General features: G+C 39.6%; 1 protein-coding gene and 1 non-coding gene across 3 annotated transcripts in view; both read left to right on the top strand.

Moving 5' to 3' along the window:
* The window catches only part of LOC110296380 (C-type lectin domain family 2 member E), a 7,846-nt gene extending 4,473 nt beyond the window's left edge, over positions 1 to 3,373 (top strand). For both annotated transcript variants that reach the window (XM_021165051.1, XM_021165052.1), the window contains 3 exons: positions 1,587 to 1,768; positions 2,330 to 2,436; positions 3,229 to 3,373. In XM_021165051.1, the coding sequence (XP_021020710.1) occupies positions 1,587 to 1,768; positions 2,330 to 2,436; positions 3,229 to 3,373 (434 nt within the window). The remainder of the gene's footprint in view (positions 1 to 1,586; positions 1,769 to 2,329; positions 2,437 to 3,228) is intronic.
* Positions 3,374 to 15,673: 12,300 nt separating this feature from the next.
* Positions 15,674 to 15,736, top strand: LOC115031357. The gene has a single exon (XR_003836998.1). It is a non-coding gene; the product is annotated as a U7 small nuclear RNA (small nuclear RNA).
* The last annotated feature ends 269 nt before the right edge of the window (positions 15,737 to 16,005 follow it).

The following is a 16,005-nucleotide window of genomic DNA, read 5'->3' as shown; positions in this document are numbered from 1 at the left end:
AAGGAAGGAAGGAAGGAAGAAAGAAAGAAAGAAAGAAAGAAAGAAAGAAAGAAAGAAAGAAAGAAAGAAAGAAAGAAAGAAAGAAAGAAAGAAAAACTATGGCAGAGTTGAAACTAGAAGAATAATTCTGTTTTTAAACTTTTCACAACTTATATCCCATTACTTGCATCCTGTCTTTCCTTGTCACTTTATATCACTCTTCTTTCTTCTCCTCTCCACATGGTATTCCATGCCCACCCACACAGCTGCTTACACTGTCTGCTATAGACTGGGACTGGATGTGAAGGCTTACAATGGGCTTATTTTCTTGGACCTTGGATTACCTTCCTTAATATTATACTTTCTAGGTACCCCCCTTCCTACAAATTTCATTTACAGCTAAATCACATTCTTGTTTGTGCCTGTAACACATTTACATTATCCATCAGTTGGTGAGCATCTGGGTCAGTTCTGTTTCCTTGCAGATAGAGGAGCAATAAACACAGATGTGCAAGTATCTCTATGGTAGGATGTGGAGTTCTCTTCATATATGCCCAGGAATATCATAGCTGGGTCACACAGCAGGTCTATTTTTAAGTTTTCTGAGGACCCTCCATGTGGACTATATCTGCTTGTACTTCCACCAGTAGTAAATAAATGTCCCTGTTTCTTAATATGCTTCTGAACAGGCTGAGTTCTGCCTCTGAGTTTTCTGCCTCTGCCTCTACCTCCTGATTACTGGGATTAAAGGTATATGCCACTACTGCCCAACATGGTTGACAAACTTCTTGATGATAGCCAATCTGAGTTTCTATACCAAGAGCCAGTATATGTTTACACACACATACACACACACACACACACGCACACGCACACGCACACACACACACATATATATATATATATACATATATATGTACACATATATATGTGGAAATATACATATAAATGTATAATGCATATATATGTATACATACATATAGAGAGAAAGAGGGAGAGAGTGTGTGTGTGTGTGTGTGTGTGCGTGCGTGTCAGAATAATAGGAAACTTATGATCAAAATGTTGGTATCAAAAATTATTTGACCCTGCCATGTTTTGCATGCTGGCATTTATCTATACTAAGATCCAGACAAGTAAGGAGTTTCTTTCTTTTATTAGAGAAAAGGAGAATGTGAAGGAGAATTATGGGAAAGCACACTGTAGGATGCTAGGAATCAGGGACAGTCCTAAGGAGCTGATGGCCTAGAAATGAGTTTCTCACAGGTTATGGTGTCTTGTTCCTAGCACTTAGGAAGAACAGCCAGGAGGATTACAACTACAATCTCCAGACAAGTTCAGCCCACATAGTGAGATCAAGGCCAGGCTGTGAAACATAGCTAGATTCTGTCTCAAAACACAAAGAAGAAAAGTGAAAATATTCCCTTAGAGCCCCACTGGAAGGCTCTGTATTGGGATCTTCATGCTAGGAAGGGCCTCCTAGTGATCAGTTAAGTAAGCTACAGTCCAAGCACACACCTCACAACTGAAGTTTGGATGGCTAGAAAAAGGGATCAGACATGGAAATGTCTCTTTGTTACATTTTATATTACTGTCTCCATTTAAGTGAGAAAGAAAAAAACCAATCATGGAGAGCTGTGAACCTTGCTATGCTGTATGCCCAAGTGGCTGGATTGGATTTGGAAATAAATGCTTTTATTTTTCTGAAGACATGGGAAACTGGACATTCAGCCAGTCCTCCTGCATGGCACTAGATGCCCATCTAGCTCTATTTGACAGCTTGGAGGAACTGGTAAGAAAGGGGATCAGTAATGGGTTTGTTGTTTTTTTGTTGAATATGTACTACTGCTTTGAGATTGAGATCTTGGGGCTAAAGCATGAGGAAGAATCTCATTCAGGCAGATGGGGTATATGCAGAAGACAGTAGTTTGTGATATTTCCTGATGTTATTGCTTCTGGCTTGAGCCCTAAGCTATTGCAGAGATCCGTTCTCATATAGTACGAATAGTAAGACCTTATAGGCCACACATACAATTTTCTGAGATACCTTGTGGTCATGTAAGCTCTTCTACAAGCATTCACTTGTTGCATAATGAATGTGGCATCTATTAAAAATAGCAAGGACATTGTAAATCAAGGACCTCCCAAGTCACATTGGGATAGGTGATCATCAATGTATTTTGGGTTATGGGTGTAAAATGCTTACACTGAGAACTAAGGGTTATTATAGCTCCAAAGTTGATGAGCCTCAGTTATAAGATGCTGCCATCCTGAGAGGAGGCTCTAGGGTGGAGACTCAAGGGTCATGTGAAACTGAGAGACACATGTATTTCCTTTATCTGTGTTATGACAGAATTTTCTGAAGAGATACAAGGGGGATTCTGACCACTGGATTGGCCTACACAGAGAGTCTACAGAACACCCTTGGATATGGACAGACAACACTGAGTATAACAACTTGTATGTTTTCAGAAAACTTACGCTTATACTGTGTTTATTTGCTGTGAAATGTGTGCATTGTATCTGTAAGATATGCAAACACCACAACATCACAAACTTAGGTTTTTTTGGCTACATCCCATTTGTTGGCCATCTTTCAACACATTTACTTAGAGTAATTTCACTCAAAAATCTATACCATAATAATGGCATCCGGGGGAGATATTGTCTGTTTTATCACCAACTGAAAATTTTTCTTTACTGGTGTCAGAACTATATATCAGGGGGTGGGGGAGTGTTAAAAAGCCCAGGAATCCAGTGCAGAACTGCATGGGTAAGACTTGTTGGTCCTCTGTTTGCACTGTACCTATTTACTGAAGCTGATATTCCAGGGATATTGGTAAACTTTCTAATGCCTCCTCATCAAAAAAGCCCAGAGACAGCTCTTGTATGAGCAGAGCTAGCCATTTCAATGGAGTGGTAAAATGCAGATATAGTCACATCCATCATTAAGACCTCCAAGAAATTTATTAAGAAGCGGGGTTTCCCTCACTTTTATACATGTGTAAAATACATCAAGAACTGAAAACCACCCTCAGTAAGGTCACCCTGAGCAGCAGTTTGTTTGAGCATAATAGCAAGCACCAGTCAATTCCTTTGTACACACATCCCAGGGTTCAACATAGATGAATGACAAAGATGTGGTGTTCAAGTCAACCCTGAGGATGTAAAAGATGCTAGGTGTAAAACTAGATCAGGTGTTTTAATGCAATGCTAGCCTGTGCAGTAATTATTGTTTTTTCTTTGCTTTAGGGTTCTCACCCGAGGAGGAGGAGAATGTGCCTACTTGAGTAACAGGGGGATCTACAACAGTAGTGGGTATATACATAAAAAATGGATTTGTAACAAGCCCAACAGCTACACCTTACAGTGCCCACTAATTGTAAATCCCGGATAGGGAATGTGCCGAAGCATGCGTGAGAAACAGATGCTCTGTGACCTGTTATCTACAGTTGCTCCTCTAATCATATCTAACAAAACTAGTATCAAAATTCATCAATAATCACACTGACAGCAAAGATGAAAACTTGCTTAAAGGATCATAGATATACTGCATAGAATTTGGATAGATGATTCTAAATCAAATAGGTGTTTGGGTATAAGTACTGATAGGTAAAAACTAAAGTATAAACAAGTCTTTATTAGTGAGGTACATTTTGTAATCAGGTATGAACTTTTTTCATTGGTCCTTGCTATGAATTCAGGGGCACTAAAAATGTGGGGTGACTGAACCCATGGAAGTTTATTCTGTAATCACAGGACATATAATAATTGGCTTGTGGCCTCCAAACATTATAGACAATATAGTCATCATTCTTTTAAAAAATTCAATGACGAATCTGAAAGCAGATAGAGACAGGATTAAAAGCAATGCTTTAAACTAAGATTTAATAGCATTGTCAAATAATTTTACACTTTACTTCTCAGATTTTTAAAAATTGAAACAGACTAAGAATATGTTACAAACAAACGTCATTTTCCAAATTTAACAGTTTTAAGAACTCCATACGTGATTATGCCATCTGAATTTTATTCTTTAATAGGTTCTTTTCAGATAAGGATATAGCTGATTACTGAAACCCCTTCAGAGCCTTTGATGCCTAATCTTGCAATCATTTACACATTGTTAAATTTTAAGGACAAAATATTTTAAATTTTTGGATCATGTGCTATACTGTACTGATGAGTCCCAAAAAGGACGAAATAACAGTTCACAAGAAATTTCTCTGTTAACTTTCTTCTTACTTTATATATGGATTAAAACTTCTTATGCATGCTAGGCAAACACCGTACTACTGAAATTTACCACTACCCCTTTTTCTAAATTTTGTTTAATAATAAAGTCACTCTGTAAACCCCAGAAGGCAATATTCCTGAGATAGCCTGAGACAACCTGTGGACTTGGCAACCTAATGCTAAAAGCTTTGACAGACTTGTGCTAACAACTTAGTGTAATAGACCAAAATGTGGGAAACCAGACCCTCAGCAACTCTCACCCTGAAGATCTGGCTGATCCTTTGATGGGAGTTATGTCACCCCTTCCTTCATATCTCCACTTGGAGCCTGGGACTGTTTAGATAGGACCTGCACTCCAAGATAAGCTGCAAGATGTTTGAAGCCTGCAATCAGCATCCGCCCCAGATGTCTATCCCTTAATCTGTACTTTTATTATACCCTCTTGACCCCTCCCTATTTGTTTCTCATTGTGTGCTTATAACCAGGCTCCTAGACTCCATTAAACAGACCTTGACAACTCTTTGCTTGGTCTCGCTCCCTTTTCTCTGCCTATTTCTCTTCCAGGCCTCAGTCCTCCTCTACCCACGGAATAACTGAGTCCTGCTGTACGGGACAATTTAGCAACAAAGCATCAAGAAGTCTGGCGTGGCAGGCTTTCCCTTTATAAGCACAAACTCTTAGTAAACTTTGGGCCATGATCAGAAATCTGTCTTGGTCTTGTTACTTCTCACCATTCTGTCCTGTTAGAGACCATACTGTGAGAAAGCAAGCCCTTCACAATCTCCCATCCTGACAAGCCAAATGGCCTTGTGCTAGGAACCGGTCATCACTCCCTTCTCCCTGTTCCCTTCCTGGCACCTGAGGCTGTAAAAGCTGAATTATAGTCCCCTCTTCCTTATCTCTTTCTGACTCCCATGACTTCCAAAGACATGAGTTACACACTGAGCCTGGCCTGACTCCCAAGGCTGTTAAGGAGAATCTATGTTCCAGAGATAAGACACAGAGTGCCCGCCACCTGGAGCCTGACTTCGGCCCTCATGTCAGCAGATGCCCACTGCTTTGTTCTTTGTTAATTCCCCCTCAACAACTCCCTATTCCCATCAATGTATGCTTTAAAACCCGGCGTTTCAGCCTAATAAACTGAGACCTCGATAGGACCCTCTACTTGGTCTCCAGATCCCTTTTCTCTTCCTCCCATTTTCTCCCAGATTTGCGGTCCCCCTCGCACCCACGAATAACTGAGTCCCTCGGGACGGGATACTCTCCCATACAGCTCCAGCCTCCCACTCACAGGAACCCAGTTCGTGTGGCCACAGGTGTCTACAGATGGTGCCTGAACAGGGACCTTAGTACGGGTGGGACCTGAGTATGAGTAGATCAACTGAGAGAACACTGTCTTGGTAGAGCTCTACAAGAAAGAATAATAAGAAGATGTATTTGGCACAGTGAGCAACACACTGGCTTTAAACTTCATCTTTTCAAAATTGGTGCTGTAGATACAAAGAGATACAGGCTAGACTGAGTCAGCATTGGCCCAGCGTGCTGATATCAGCTAGGGGTTGACAGTGGAAAATGGGAGTGAAAAAGAAAATAGGCATTTGTCCGCTGTCAAGAACTGTATCAGGTGAGAGAAGTAATTAAACCAAGACAGATTTCTGATCATGGCCCAAAGTTTACTAAGAGTCTGTGCTTATAAAGGGAAAACCCATCCCCTACCACACCAGGCTTCTTGATGCTTTGTTGCTAAGTTGTTAGCACTAGTCTGTCAGAGCTGTTAGCATTAGGTTGCCAATTCCACAGGTTGTTAGCTATCTCCGGAATATCTCAGGAAGACAGGTTCAGCCTCTCAGTTGGTAGTGGCATCTTGGAGAAGAGCAGCTGCAGGTGACAGAACAATAAAGCCATCTAAGTCAGAAGGCTCTACCCCAGGTGGTCTCATTCTCAGTGGCAGCAAGGTCTGAATCAGCCTGCTTCAAGGCTGGGGGAAGCTACATAACAACACATAGTCTTGCTCTCTATTAAAGTATTAGTTCAGAGATAAGAACATAATTCTGATGGTAAAGGCACCGACTACTAAGACTGAGTTCAACACCTAGATCCACATGTTGGAAACATAAAAACCATCCACAGCAAGTTGTCTCTGAACTTCAAGCTTCCACTGTACACATTTACATGCATACACACAGACACACACACAAATATATTGAAATGAAATTTAAAAATAAAATTTAAAATGAAGTTCTTTTTTTTTTAGTAGACTGTGTTTATTTTGAATCTGTATTTTTATTATAGTCTTTTTGGTTCTTTGGTTTTTTTGACACGTGATTTCTCTGTGTATTCTTGGCTATCTTGAGTCCTGCCTTCCTTTATAGACCAGGTTGGTTTTTAAGTCAGAGATCTACCTGCCTCTGTCTCCCTAGTTCTGAGCTGATAGATATGTACCACCACCACTGGGCTTACCCTGATCATTCTTAGATTAATACAAGCATATCTCATGCAGAAAAATACTTTTCTCAATGTTCTATTCCTATTGCACTTAAGTCTTTCTGCTTTGCAGTCCATCTTATTTATAGCAAACGAATGAGAAAGATTTTGTGTGTGATCCACTTCTGCATTCTCGGAGAACAGCACAGAGTATCAAACACAGGAGTGTTTAAACCATATATGTAAGAAAGGTACGTTTTTGTGATAGTCACTGTAGGATTCCATGTTAGATTATATAGATTATCAGTTACCAAGAAAATACTTTCTTACAGAAATTCAGAGAAACTAATGACTTTATTTCATTTAACTGTGTGTGGTTGTTGTGTTGCAGACTTTCCTGGGCATATACAACATACAAATCTTCTCACTTGAGAGAGGGAGCCCATGACAGACCAAATTACAGATAGGATCAAAGTCCAACATGGTAAACAGATAAGTTTCATTGGTGCTACTTATAGGAATTTAGATAGGAGGTTCCTCCTACAGGATCAGAATTGATTCAAAGACATACATATCATTTAAGCCCACCCCAGCATGGGAGCGCTCAAAAACTGGAATTCTGGGACACAATGTATAGCCTGCAGTATGCTGGACAGTTCCTATCTTAGTTAACTTTTGTATTGCTGTGAAGAGACACAATAATGAAGACAACTTATAAAAGCTCCATTTACTGGAAATTTACTTAAATTTCAGATAATGAGTAAATGACCACCATGATGAGGAGCATGACAGAAAACAGGCAGGTGTCCTATTGGAACAGTGGGTGACATATTGAGAGAACAACCACAAGACAGACTGAGTGTGAACTGGGGATGCTGTGGGATTTTAGGAACCCAACCGCAGTGACATAACTCCAGCAATAAGACCACACCTCCTCCAACAAGGCCACACCTCCCACAACAAACTGTACAAACTGTACAAACTGGCTTCTAAGACATATACCACAAAAATATAGATTACCCTATTTATAGTCCAATAACTTGGGAACTTTTGTAGCAGCTATCACAGAGCTTTGTGGTGTGTAAAATAACTCAATGGACAACTATAATACTGATAGGCTTACCTGTGAACATATCTCACCAGGCTCAGTACATGCTTACTATCCTAGTCTTTCAATAATGCATCATGGAGATAAAAGTGTTTTCACTTGCTGTTGTAGGTGACACTGCTGCCATCTACAGGTGACGGCTGTTCAAAGAATCTTCTCATATTCACTGGAATTCACAATTAGTTGAATGAACATTTGAATTTTGCTGTTCTCATGACTTGTGACAAACAGAACATGTACTTCTGTTATAAAGGAAAGTGGCAGTGAGCCCCTGGCACCCAGAGACTTCATGGTTAGTGTCTCCTGTGGCCTGTATTATTTAGATGAAGTTATTGGATAAATTCCAGGATATAGGCAAAGCCATATCCTAGAAGTTTTATAGGCTGGGTATAGTGGTATACTTCTTTAACCTCAGTAACCAATTGGCAGAAGAATAAATATCTCTGTGAGTTTGAGGCTAGCCTGGTCTACAAAGCAAGTTCCAGAGCAGCTACATGGAGAGATCCTGTCTCAAAAAGGAAAAGGAGAACAGCAAATGAATCCCAGTTTTATGTTAGTGTAAAATCAAAATCCCACTGAACAGCTGGAGAGATGTCACAGCAGTTAAAAGAAAGCACTGACTGCTCTTGCAGAGGACTTGGGTTTGATTCCTAACACACCATGGTGAGCCATAACCTTCCCTAACTCAACTCAAGTCCCAGGGGATCCAGTGCCCTGTTTTAACCTCTGCAGGCACCAGGTATGCACATGCTGTGTGTGTGTGTGTGTGTGTGTGTGTGTGTGTGTGTGTGTGTGCGTGCATGCGTGCAAACACTAATATACAATAAAATAAATAAATAAAAATGTATATATAAAAGTTTTAAACAAGAGCAGCATTGATCTATCATTCAGTTTTGAAGGCCAGAGGTTCAAAAAAGATCTCATTGGACTAAAATTTACAGTAGGACCATGTTCCTTTTGGATAGTTAAGGGCAAACTCTTCCTTGACCTAACAGTCTCTAGAGGTCACCTGCTTTCCATGGCAAGGGTTCCTTCCTCCATCATAAAAGCCAATAGTATAGCATCTAAGTTTTTTCTCTACTGACCTCTCTTCTCTATTGAAGCACCCTATGATTAGGTCAGGCCATCTAGTTGTTTAAGAAATACCTCTCCATTTCAATGTCTTTAAATCACATCTGAAAAGTTCTTTTTATGTAAGGTAGCCTGCATACAATATTAGGGTATTAGGGAACATTGCTCTTGTAACTATGTATGTATGAATTAAAACAATGTGAGGCTTCAAGGGTCATGTTGAATGTGGTCTGCTTTTGCTCCAAACCTGTGGATTTTACATTCATCTAGTCTCTCTACCATGTCAGATTGTCAAAGCAGATGGTCCAAGGGCAGTGAGGCAGACGTAATCTGCGGGGATAATTTCATGACATTTTGTTATTTTTGTATTTTTCAACACAGTTTTGTGAGAAATTATACACATTAGTGTCAAGGACTTTTCTGTAATGGATGGACCCAAGAGCATTTCCATTACCCACACCTTGAGCAACCTTGGTGAACTACTGGTTCTCTAAGCTGAACATGATGCACTTGTCTTTTTGTTGGGGCCAGCCTGCAGCTCTCATGTCCAGGTTCAAGCCTAGGAGGCAAACTGGAGCTGAAAGAAAAGAGGAAACCTAGGCGGGTCGAGAAATAATCATGCTAGTCTGCTCAAGGTTCAAATGTTTAATTGCAGACATGCTTTATAAAGGAGGCAGGGAGGCCCATTCCCGCCAATTCATCCTTGGAGCCCATGCAGGATAGGGTGTAGTCTCTGGAATAGCTAGGCGGACTCCCAGCAGGTAGCAGTGACAATGGCTGAACAATAGAGTGATTTAGGGAGGCAGGCTCCACCTTAGGTAATCTCCTTAGTGGCAGCAAAGTCGAGGTCTGGTTTAGCCAGTTTCAGGTTAGGGGGGAGGTTACAATTTCCTCCCTGTTATTAATATTAAAAAAAAAAAAGCTGGACTAAGGCATAAAATTTATTTATGCTCTATAGTTCTGCCTGATTACTTTGGACCTAGTGAAGAAACCTGTGTCAGTGGGATTCCCTAACTTTTCTCATGGTAAACCCTTGTTTGGGTAAGACTGGCTACTGTCCTTAGTAAACACTTTGCAGACCAGCCCTGTGCTGCTGGCTCCATCTTTTGTAATGCTTAATTAGTTACTGAATAGGTAACTTCCTTACTGAATTCCTACTGAATTCCAAGTTTGTCAGCTACAAGGTCTTTCTAGGACGTTGGAACACTGGCGAAGGCTTAGCTATGTCAGAATTCAATCATAAAAGGCACTTATAATAAGATAATACTAAAAGAGAGCACGTGGATCCATACACCAGACTAACTCCAGGATAGGCTAAGAATATACGGGTTATGGGAACGCCAAAGTTCCAGGAGCTGAGTTTCCGTGAAACTCTGCCCCGTGAGTGCTCCCAGGCCTCTCGGCCTGCCAAGCAAACTTCACTGGAGTGTGCATAGCATCCTCTCTCTTTCTTATATTTCTGCTGAAGTTCCTGAATGTCCCACCTTGTCATAGCTACAGATCTCAGGAGAGCTCTAAAGATGAGTGGAAACAACGATTTACTAATAAAATAATGCCAATAATAATAGCAAGTAGGAATATATATTGAACCCAATCCAGGGGTTTCAATGCACTTAGGTTATCTTTTAAATCTCTAACCAATTCATCAATGTTCCAAGTGTTCAAGTGACTATTGCTAATATCTGAAATTTCTGACTTTCTAGCATTAATATATGCTATGTCCGGCCCTATTGTTAAGACTACTACTTCTAAGACATTAACCTTTGCCTCCAATTCTTTACATGGCTCTGTGGTGTGTTATTAATAAACCATGGCCTCTTGGCATGTACCTCTGTCTAGATTGATATGATTCCAAAATCTGGGTGTCCATCTTAGACTGTCTGGCCCTCATAGCAAACCTTATTTCCAGATCAGAACAAAAGCCACAATATGTACTTAGAATGCTTCTTGAATGAAGATTAATAACTGCCACCTGCGCTGTTGGAGGCAGGAATGCACGCCTGTTGCAGTCAGGCTGAAGGGCGTTGACTGACCTTCTTGAAAAACAAAGTTGAGACAGTGAAAGGCAACAGTACAAAAGCTTCTTTGGGGGAAGTCCAGGTACTCCATTCAATTGCAAATTAGCAATGATCAAGCTTAGACTTAGAGCTTCTGGTGTGGGGGAGCTGGCTTTGAGAATTGCAGGAAGTCTGCAATCTTTCTGGGAGAGGAGGCTGTGCTCCCATTTAACTTTGTTAGGTAATTAAGAATATTTAGATAACTTTCCTGGGATTCTCTAATACTGGAATTATTACTAGACCAGTCCAAGATTGAGTTAGAATAACTGGTCACATGAGGGAAAGAGAAGGATCACTATAACTCTTTTTATATGACTAATCTTTCTAAGTCAGATTACAGTCTCTGATGTTCTTTTTATCATAAGGTTAAAAAGCTTGAAGCAAGGCAGCTTTGCTTGTCCAAACTGGAAAAATGGCAAGCAAGGATGGGTTGAAAACACCCAATTCAGCTTCCTTGTCATTATAGTCAGGGCACTGAGAGAACTCACCAGTCAGCTTGTCACACAAATTAGCCATCATGCTTCTGCAGAGTTCTGTGAAAACCTATGCTTTTCCCTTTCCTAATAAGGTAGCTGTCCTTAATTTCTTTCTTTATTACTTCCTTGATCAAGGTATCATTGAGAAGAGTGTTGTTCAGTTTCCACGTGAATGTTGGCTTTCTATTATTAATTTTGTTATTGAAGATCAGCCTTAGTCCATGGTGATCTGATAGGATGCATGGGACAATGTCAATACTTTTGTATATGTTGAGGATCATTTTGTGACCAATTATGTGGTCAATTTTGGAGAAGGTACCATGAGGTGCTGAGAAGAAGGTATATCCTTTTGTTTTATGATAAAATGTTCTGTAGATATCTGTCAGATCCATTTGTTTCATAACTTCTGTTAGTTTCACTGTGTCCCTNTTTAGTTTNTGTTTCCATGATCTGTCCATTGGTGAAAGTGGTGTGTTGAAGTCTCCCACTATTATTGTGTGAGGTGCAATGTGTGCTTTGAGCTTTACTAAAGTTTCTTTAATGATTGTGACTGCCCTTGTATTTGGAGCATAGATATTCCGAATTGATAGTTCATCTTGGAGGATTTTACATTTGATGAGTATGAAGTGCCCCTCCTTGTCTTTTTTGACGACTTTGGGTTGGAAATCGATTTTATTAGATATTAGAATGGCTACTCCAGCTTGTTTCTACATACCATTTGCTTGGAAAATAGTTTTCCAGCCTTTCATTATGAAGCAATGTCTATCTTTTTCTGAGATGAGTTGCCTGTAAGCAGCAAATTGTTGGGTCCTGTTTGTGTAGCCAGTCTGTTAGTCTATGTCTTTTTATTTGGGATTTGAGCCCATTCATATTAAGAGATATTAAGGAAAGGTAATTGTTGCTTCCTGTTATTTTGTTGTTAAAGTTGGCGTTTTTTTCTTGTGGCTGTCTTCTTTTAAGTTTGTTGAGGGATTACCTTCTTGCATTTTCTAGGATGTGGTTTCTGTCCTTGTATTGGTTTTTTTCTGTTGTTATCCTTTGAAGGGCTGGATTCGTGGAAAGATAATGTGTGAATTTGGTTCTGTCATGGAATACTTTTGTTTCTCCATCTAAGGTTATTGAAATTTTGGCTGGGTATAGTATCCTGGGTTGGCATTTGTGTTCTCTTAGTGTCTGTATAACATCTGTCCATGCTCTTCTTGCTTTCATAGTCTCTGGTGAAAAATCTGGTGTAATTCTGATAGGCTTGCCTTTATATGTTACTTGACCCTTTTCCCTTATTGTTTTTAATATTCTATCTTTATTTAGTGCATTTGATGTTCTGATTATTATGTGTTGGGGGGAATTTCTTTTCTGGTCCAGTCTATTTGGAGTTCTGTAGGCTTCTTGTATGTNCATGGGCATCTCTTTCTTTAGGTTTGGGAAGTTTTCTTCNATAATTTTGTTGAAGATNTTTGCNGGNCCTTTGANTTGAAAATCTTCATTCTCANCNACTCCTATTATCNGTAGGTTTGGTCTTCTCATTGTGTCCTGTATTTCTTGGATGTTTTGAGTTAGGATCTTTTTGCATTTTCCATTTTCTTTGATTGTTGTGCCTATGTTGTCTATGGAATCTTCTGCACCTGAGATTCTCTCTTCCATCTCTTGTATTCTCACATCTATGGTTCCAGATTTCTTTCCTAGGGTTTATATCTCCAGCATTGCCTCATTTGGGTTTTCTTTATTGTGTCTACTTCCCTTTTTAGGTCTTGGATGGTTTTATTCAATTCCATCACCTGTTTGGTTGTGTTTTCCTGAAATTCTTTAAGGGATTATTGTGCCTCCTCTTTAATGTCTTCTACCTGTTTAGCAGTGTTCTCCTGTATTTCTTTAAGTGAGTTATTAAGGTTCTTCTTGATATCCTCTGCCATCATCATGAGATATGCTTTTAAATCCAGGTTTAGCTTTTCGGGTGTGTTGGGGTGCCCTGGACTGGGCAAATTAGGAGTGCTGGGTTCTGATGATGGTGAGTGGTCTTGGTTTCTGTTAGTAAGATTCTTACGTTTACCTTTCACCATCTGGTAATCTCTAGCGTTAGTTGTTATAGTTTTCTCTGTTTAGAGATTGTTCCTCTGGTTATTCTGTTAGCCTCTATCAGCAGACCTGGGAGACTAGGTCTCTCCTCTGAATTTCAGTGGTCAGTGCACTCTCTTCAGGCAAGCTCTCCTCTTCCAGGGAAGGTGCACAGATATCTGTCTTTCAGACCTCCCTTCTGGCTTAAGATGAAGGCCCAAAACAGAACCTTTCCCAGAAGCTGTGTTGCTTTGGCCTGTCACATAAGCTGTTAACTTCTCTGTGCACACTCTCACCTGTGCAGACTACTTTTCGGTGGAGTCCCGGAGGCAAGATGGCTCCTGCCTTTCCTGAGTCAAAAGCTTTCCAGGCCAGGTGGACACCTGTCCTCTGGTTGGGAAGGTGGTCGGATGTCTGAAACCCGAAAAGGGAGCTGCCTCAGAAGCTCTGTGGCTCCCGCCTGACCCTGACTTTCAACCTGACAGAATCTAGAATGACCCAAGACAGAAAGATGTACCTGTGAAGGATTATCTAGGTTAAAAGAGGTGTGAAGACTCACCCCAGGTTAAACCATACCATTATCCTAATACATACACACAATAGAGCTCAGCAAAGTACCGCAAAATCAGTCTCACTATACATCCACATATTATATAACAAGACAAAGTGGGATTTCTCCCAGGTACGCAAGTTCCGTGTAGTTGGAAGATTTTGAATGTTCTTATGATGAAGAAATAATGAATGTATGGGGTGATAGAGTAGGGACCCAATGTGATCATCACCCATTGTGTGCATGTACTGAAACATGATACCACATCACATGTATGTATACCATTATGGGTCTGTTAAAAACATAAAACTGCAAAAATGAAATCAGTTAATGCAGATTAACATACTAGTTGTCTAAAATAAAAAATAACACAACCAAATTAATAGATAAAAACTAAGAAAAGAATCTGGAAGTGACTTCAACTTGATAAAGAACATCATGAAACACCAATAGTAGCACCATATTCCATGGTGAGAAACACAAAGCTCTCCCATTCAGACTGAAAACTGGAAAAAGATTTCAGCATGTTACTGACTGAAAAATGCAGTAAGATGATTACATTAGTTTCACAACTCATTTCTGTGACAAAATAGCTGTCAGAAACAACTAGGCTAAAGATCTATTTGGGTGCACATTTTTATAAGGAGTTCAATCTATCAAGGCAGGGCAGAGTGTACTTCTTACCTCTAGATAACATAAGTTTGTTACTTATATTGCCATCTTGCTATGATTGAGGCACAATGGTTATGAGACATAGGCTACTGAAGGCATAGCAGCCACATTGAGCTCACACAATATGTATATACTATATGTATATACAGTGTACATATATATATATATACACATACATATATACACACACATTATATATATATATATATTGTGTGTATTCATCTATTAATTTAGTTGTGATTATATATATATATATATATATATACATATATATAGTGTATTTACTGTGTGTAATATATATATGCATACATATAGATGTATATATACATATATACAGTGCCAGGTCCTGAATGGCTGCAGAAGAGACTTTTTGACATAGATCCTGCCCCTGGATCAGAGCCAGCAGGGCATGGGACTTCATGAGTGTTGACTGTTACTGTAGGTATAAGGCTTGTTTGTATAATAATGAATATATTTTACTTTATGCTCCTCCTTCAGGAAAGTCCTCTCTGACAAGGATGATAACTCCATGATAATCAGAGCCAGCACAATTTTGGGAAGTGAAAATGTATCTTTGTGATGCTGAGACCTTCAGGGCATCCCTTAAGGTTATGGGAAAGAGCTTTTAAAACATGGGTTCAAGAATATCTAAACATGATTTCTCAACTATGTAAAATATATGGTGCAATAAGAATTGTATGAGGGGCTTCACAGACCTAAAAGAACAGAGGCAACTGAACTGATGAACCAGTTTGTCAGAAAGATATTAAGGAAGGAGATAAAGAGATTTAGGGAGTAGTGATCTCACGGCAAGATTCCACCCAGCTAAGCTTATTGCATGTATTTACAAAGGCAGGCAGATTTTTGAGTTCAGTGCTAGCCTGGGACAGAGTGAGTTTCAGTACTTTTAAAAGAATCAAGCAGCTAAGGTCATAAAATAATGATTTGTGGGATAATCAAAAGAGAACCTGGGGTAAATGACTGAATTGATATATAAATAAAAGACTGGGCTTTGNTGCACAAGAGAGAGCTACCTAGAAAGAGCTGATTCGAGAGATAACATCTCTTTTAGAATTTTTCTATCAGGTTTTCTGACTTTTTTTGGAAAACCCAAAAGCTATTTAGAGATTTTTCTTAAGCAAACAGCTGTTTCAAGCAGAAAGATATCTCAAATAGAAATCTATGTACAGAGCTGTCTCAAGCAGACTACAGAACTGTCAGCTTGCACCCATCACTGACTTCAATTTGTTTCTTCTGCTGCTCCCAAACATTCTTTCTCAGGCTCCCCTCTTGGAGGCTCATCCTTAGCAATGCAATATAAGCCAATAATAATGTGTTTATTACCATTACAAAGTGCTGAATACAATTTATAACTGTGTGTGC

This window comes from Mus caroli, chromosome 6 (assembly GCF_900094665.2).
Source record: "Mus caroli chromosome 6, CAROLI_EIJ_v1.1, whole genome shotgun sequence".
Lineage (NCBI taxonomy): Eukaryota > Metazoa > Chordata > Mammalia > Rodentia > Muridae > Mus > Mus caroli.
This window is presented reverse-complemented; position numbering and strand designations above follow the sequence as displayed.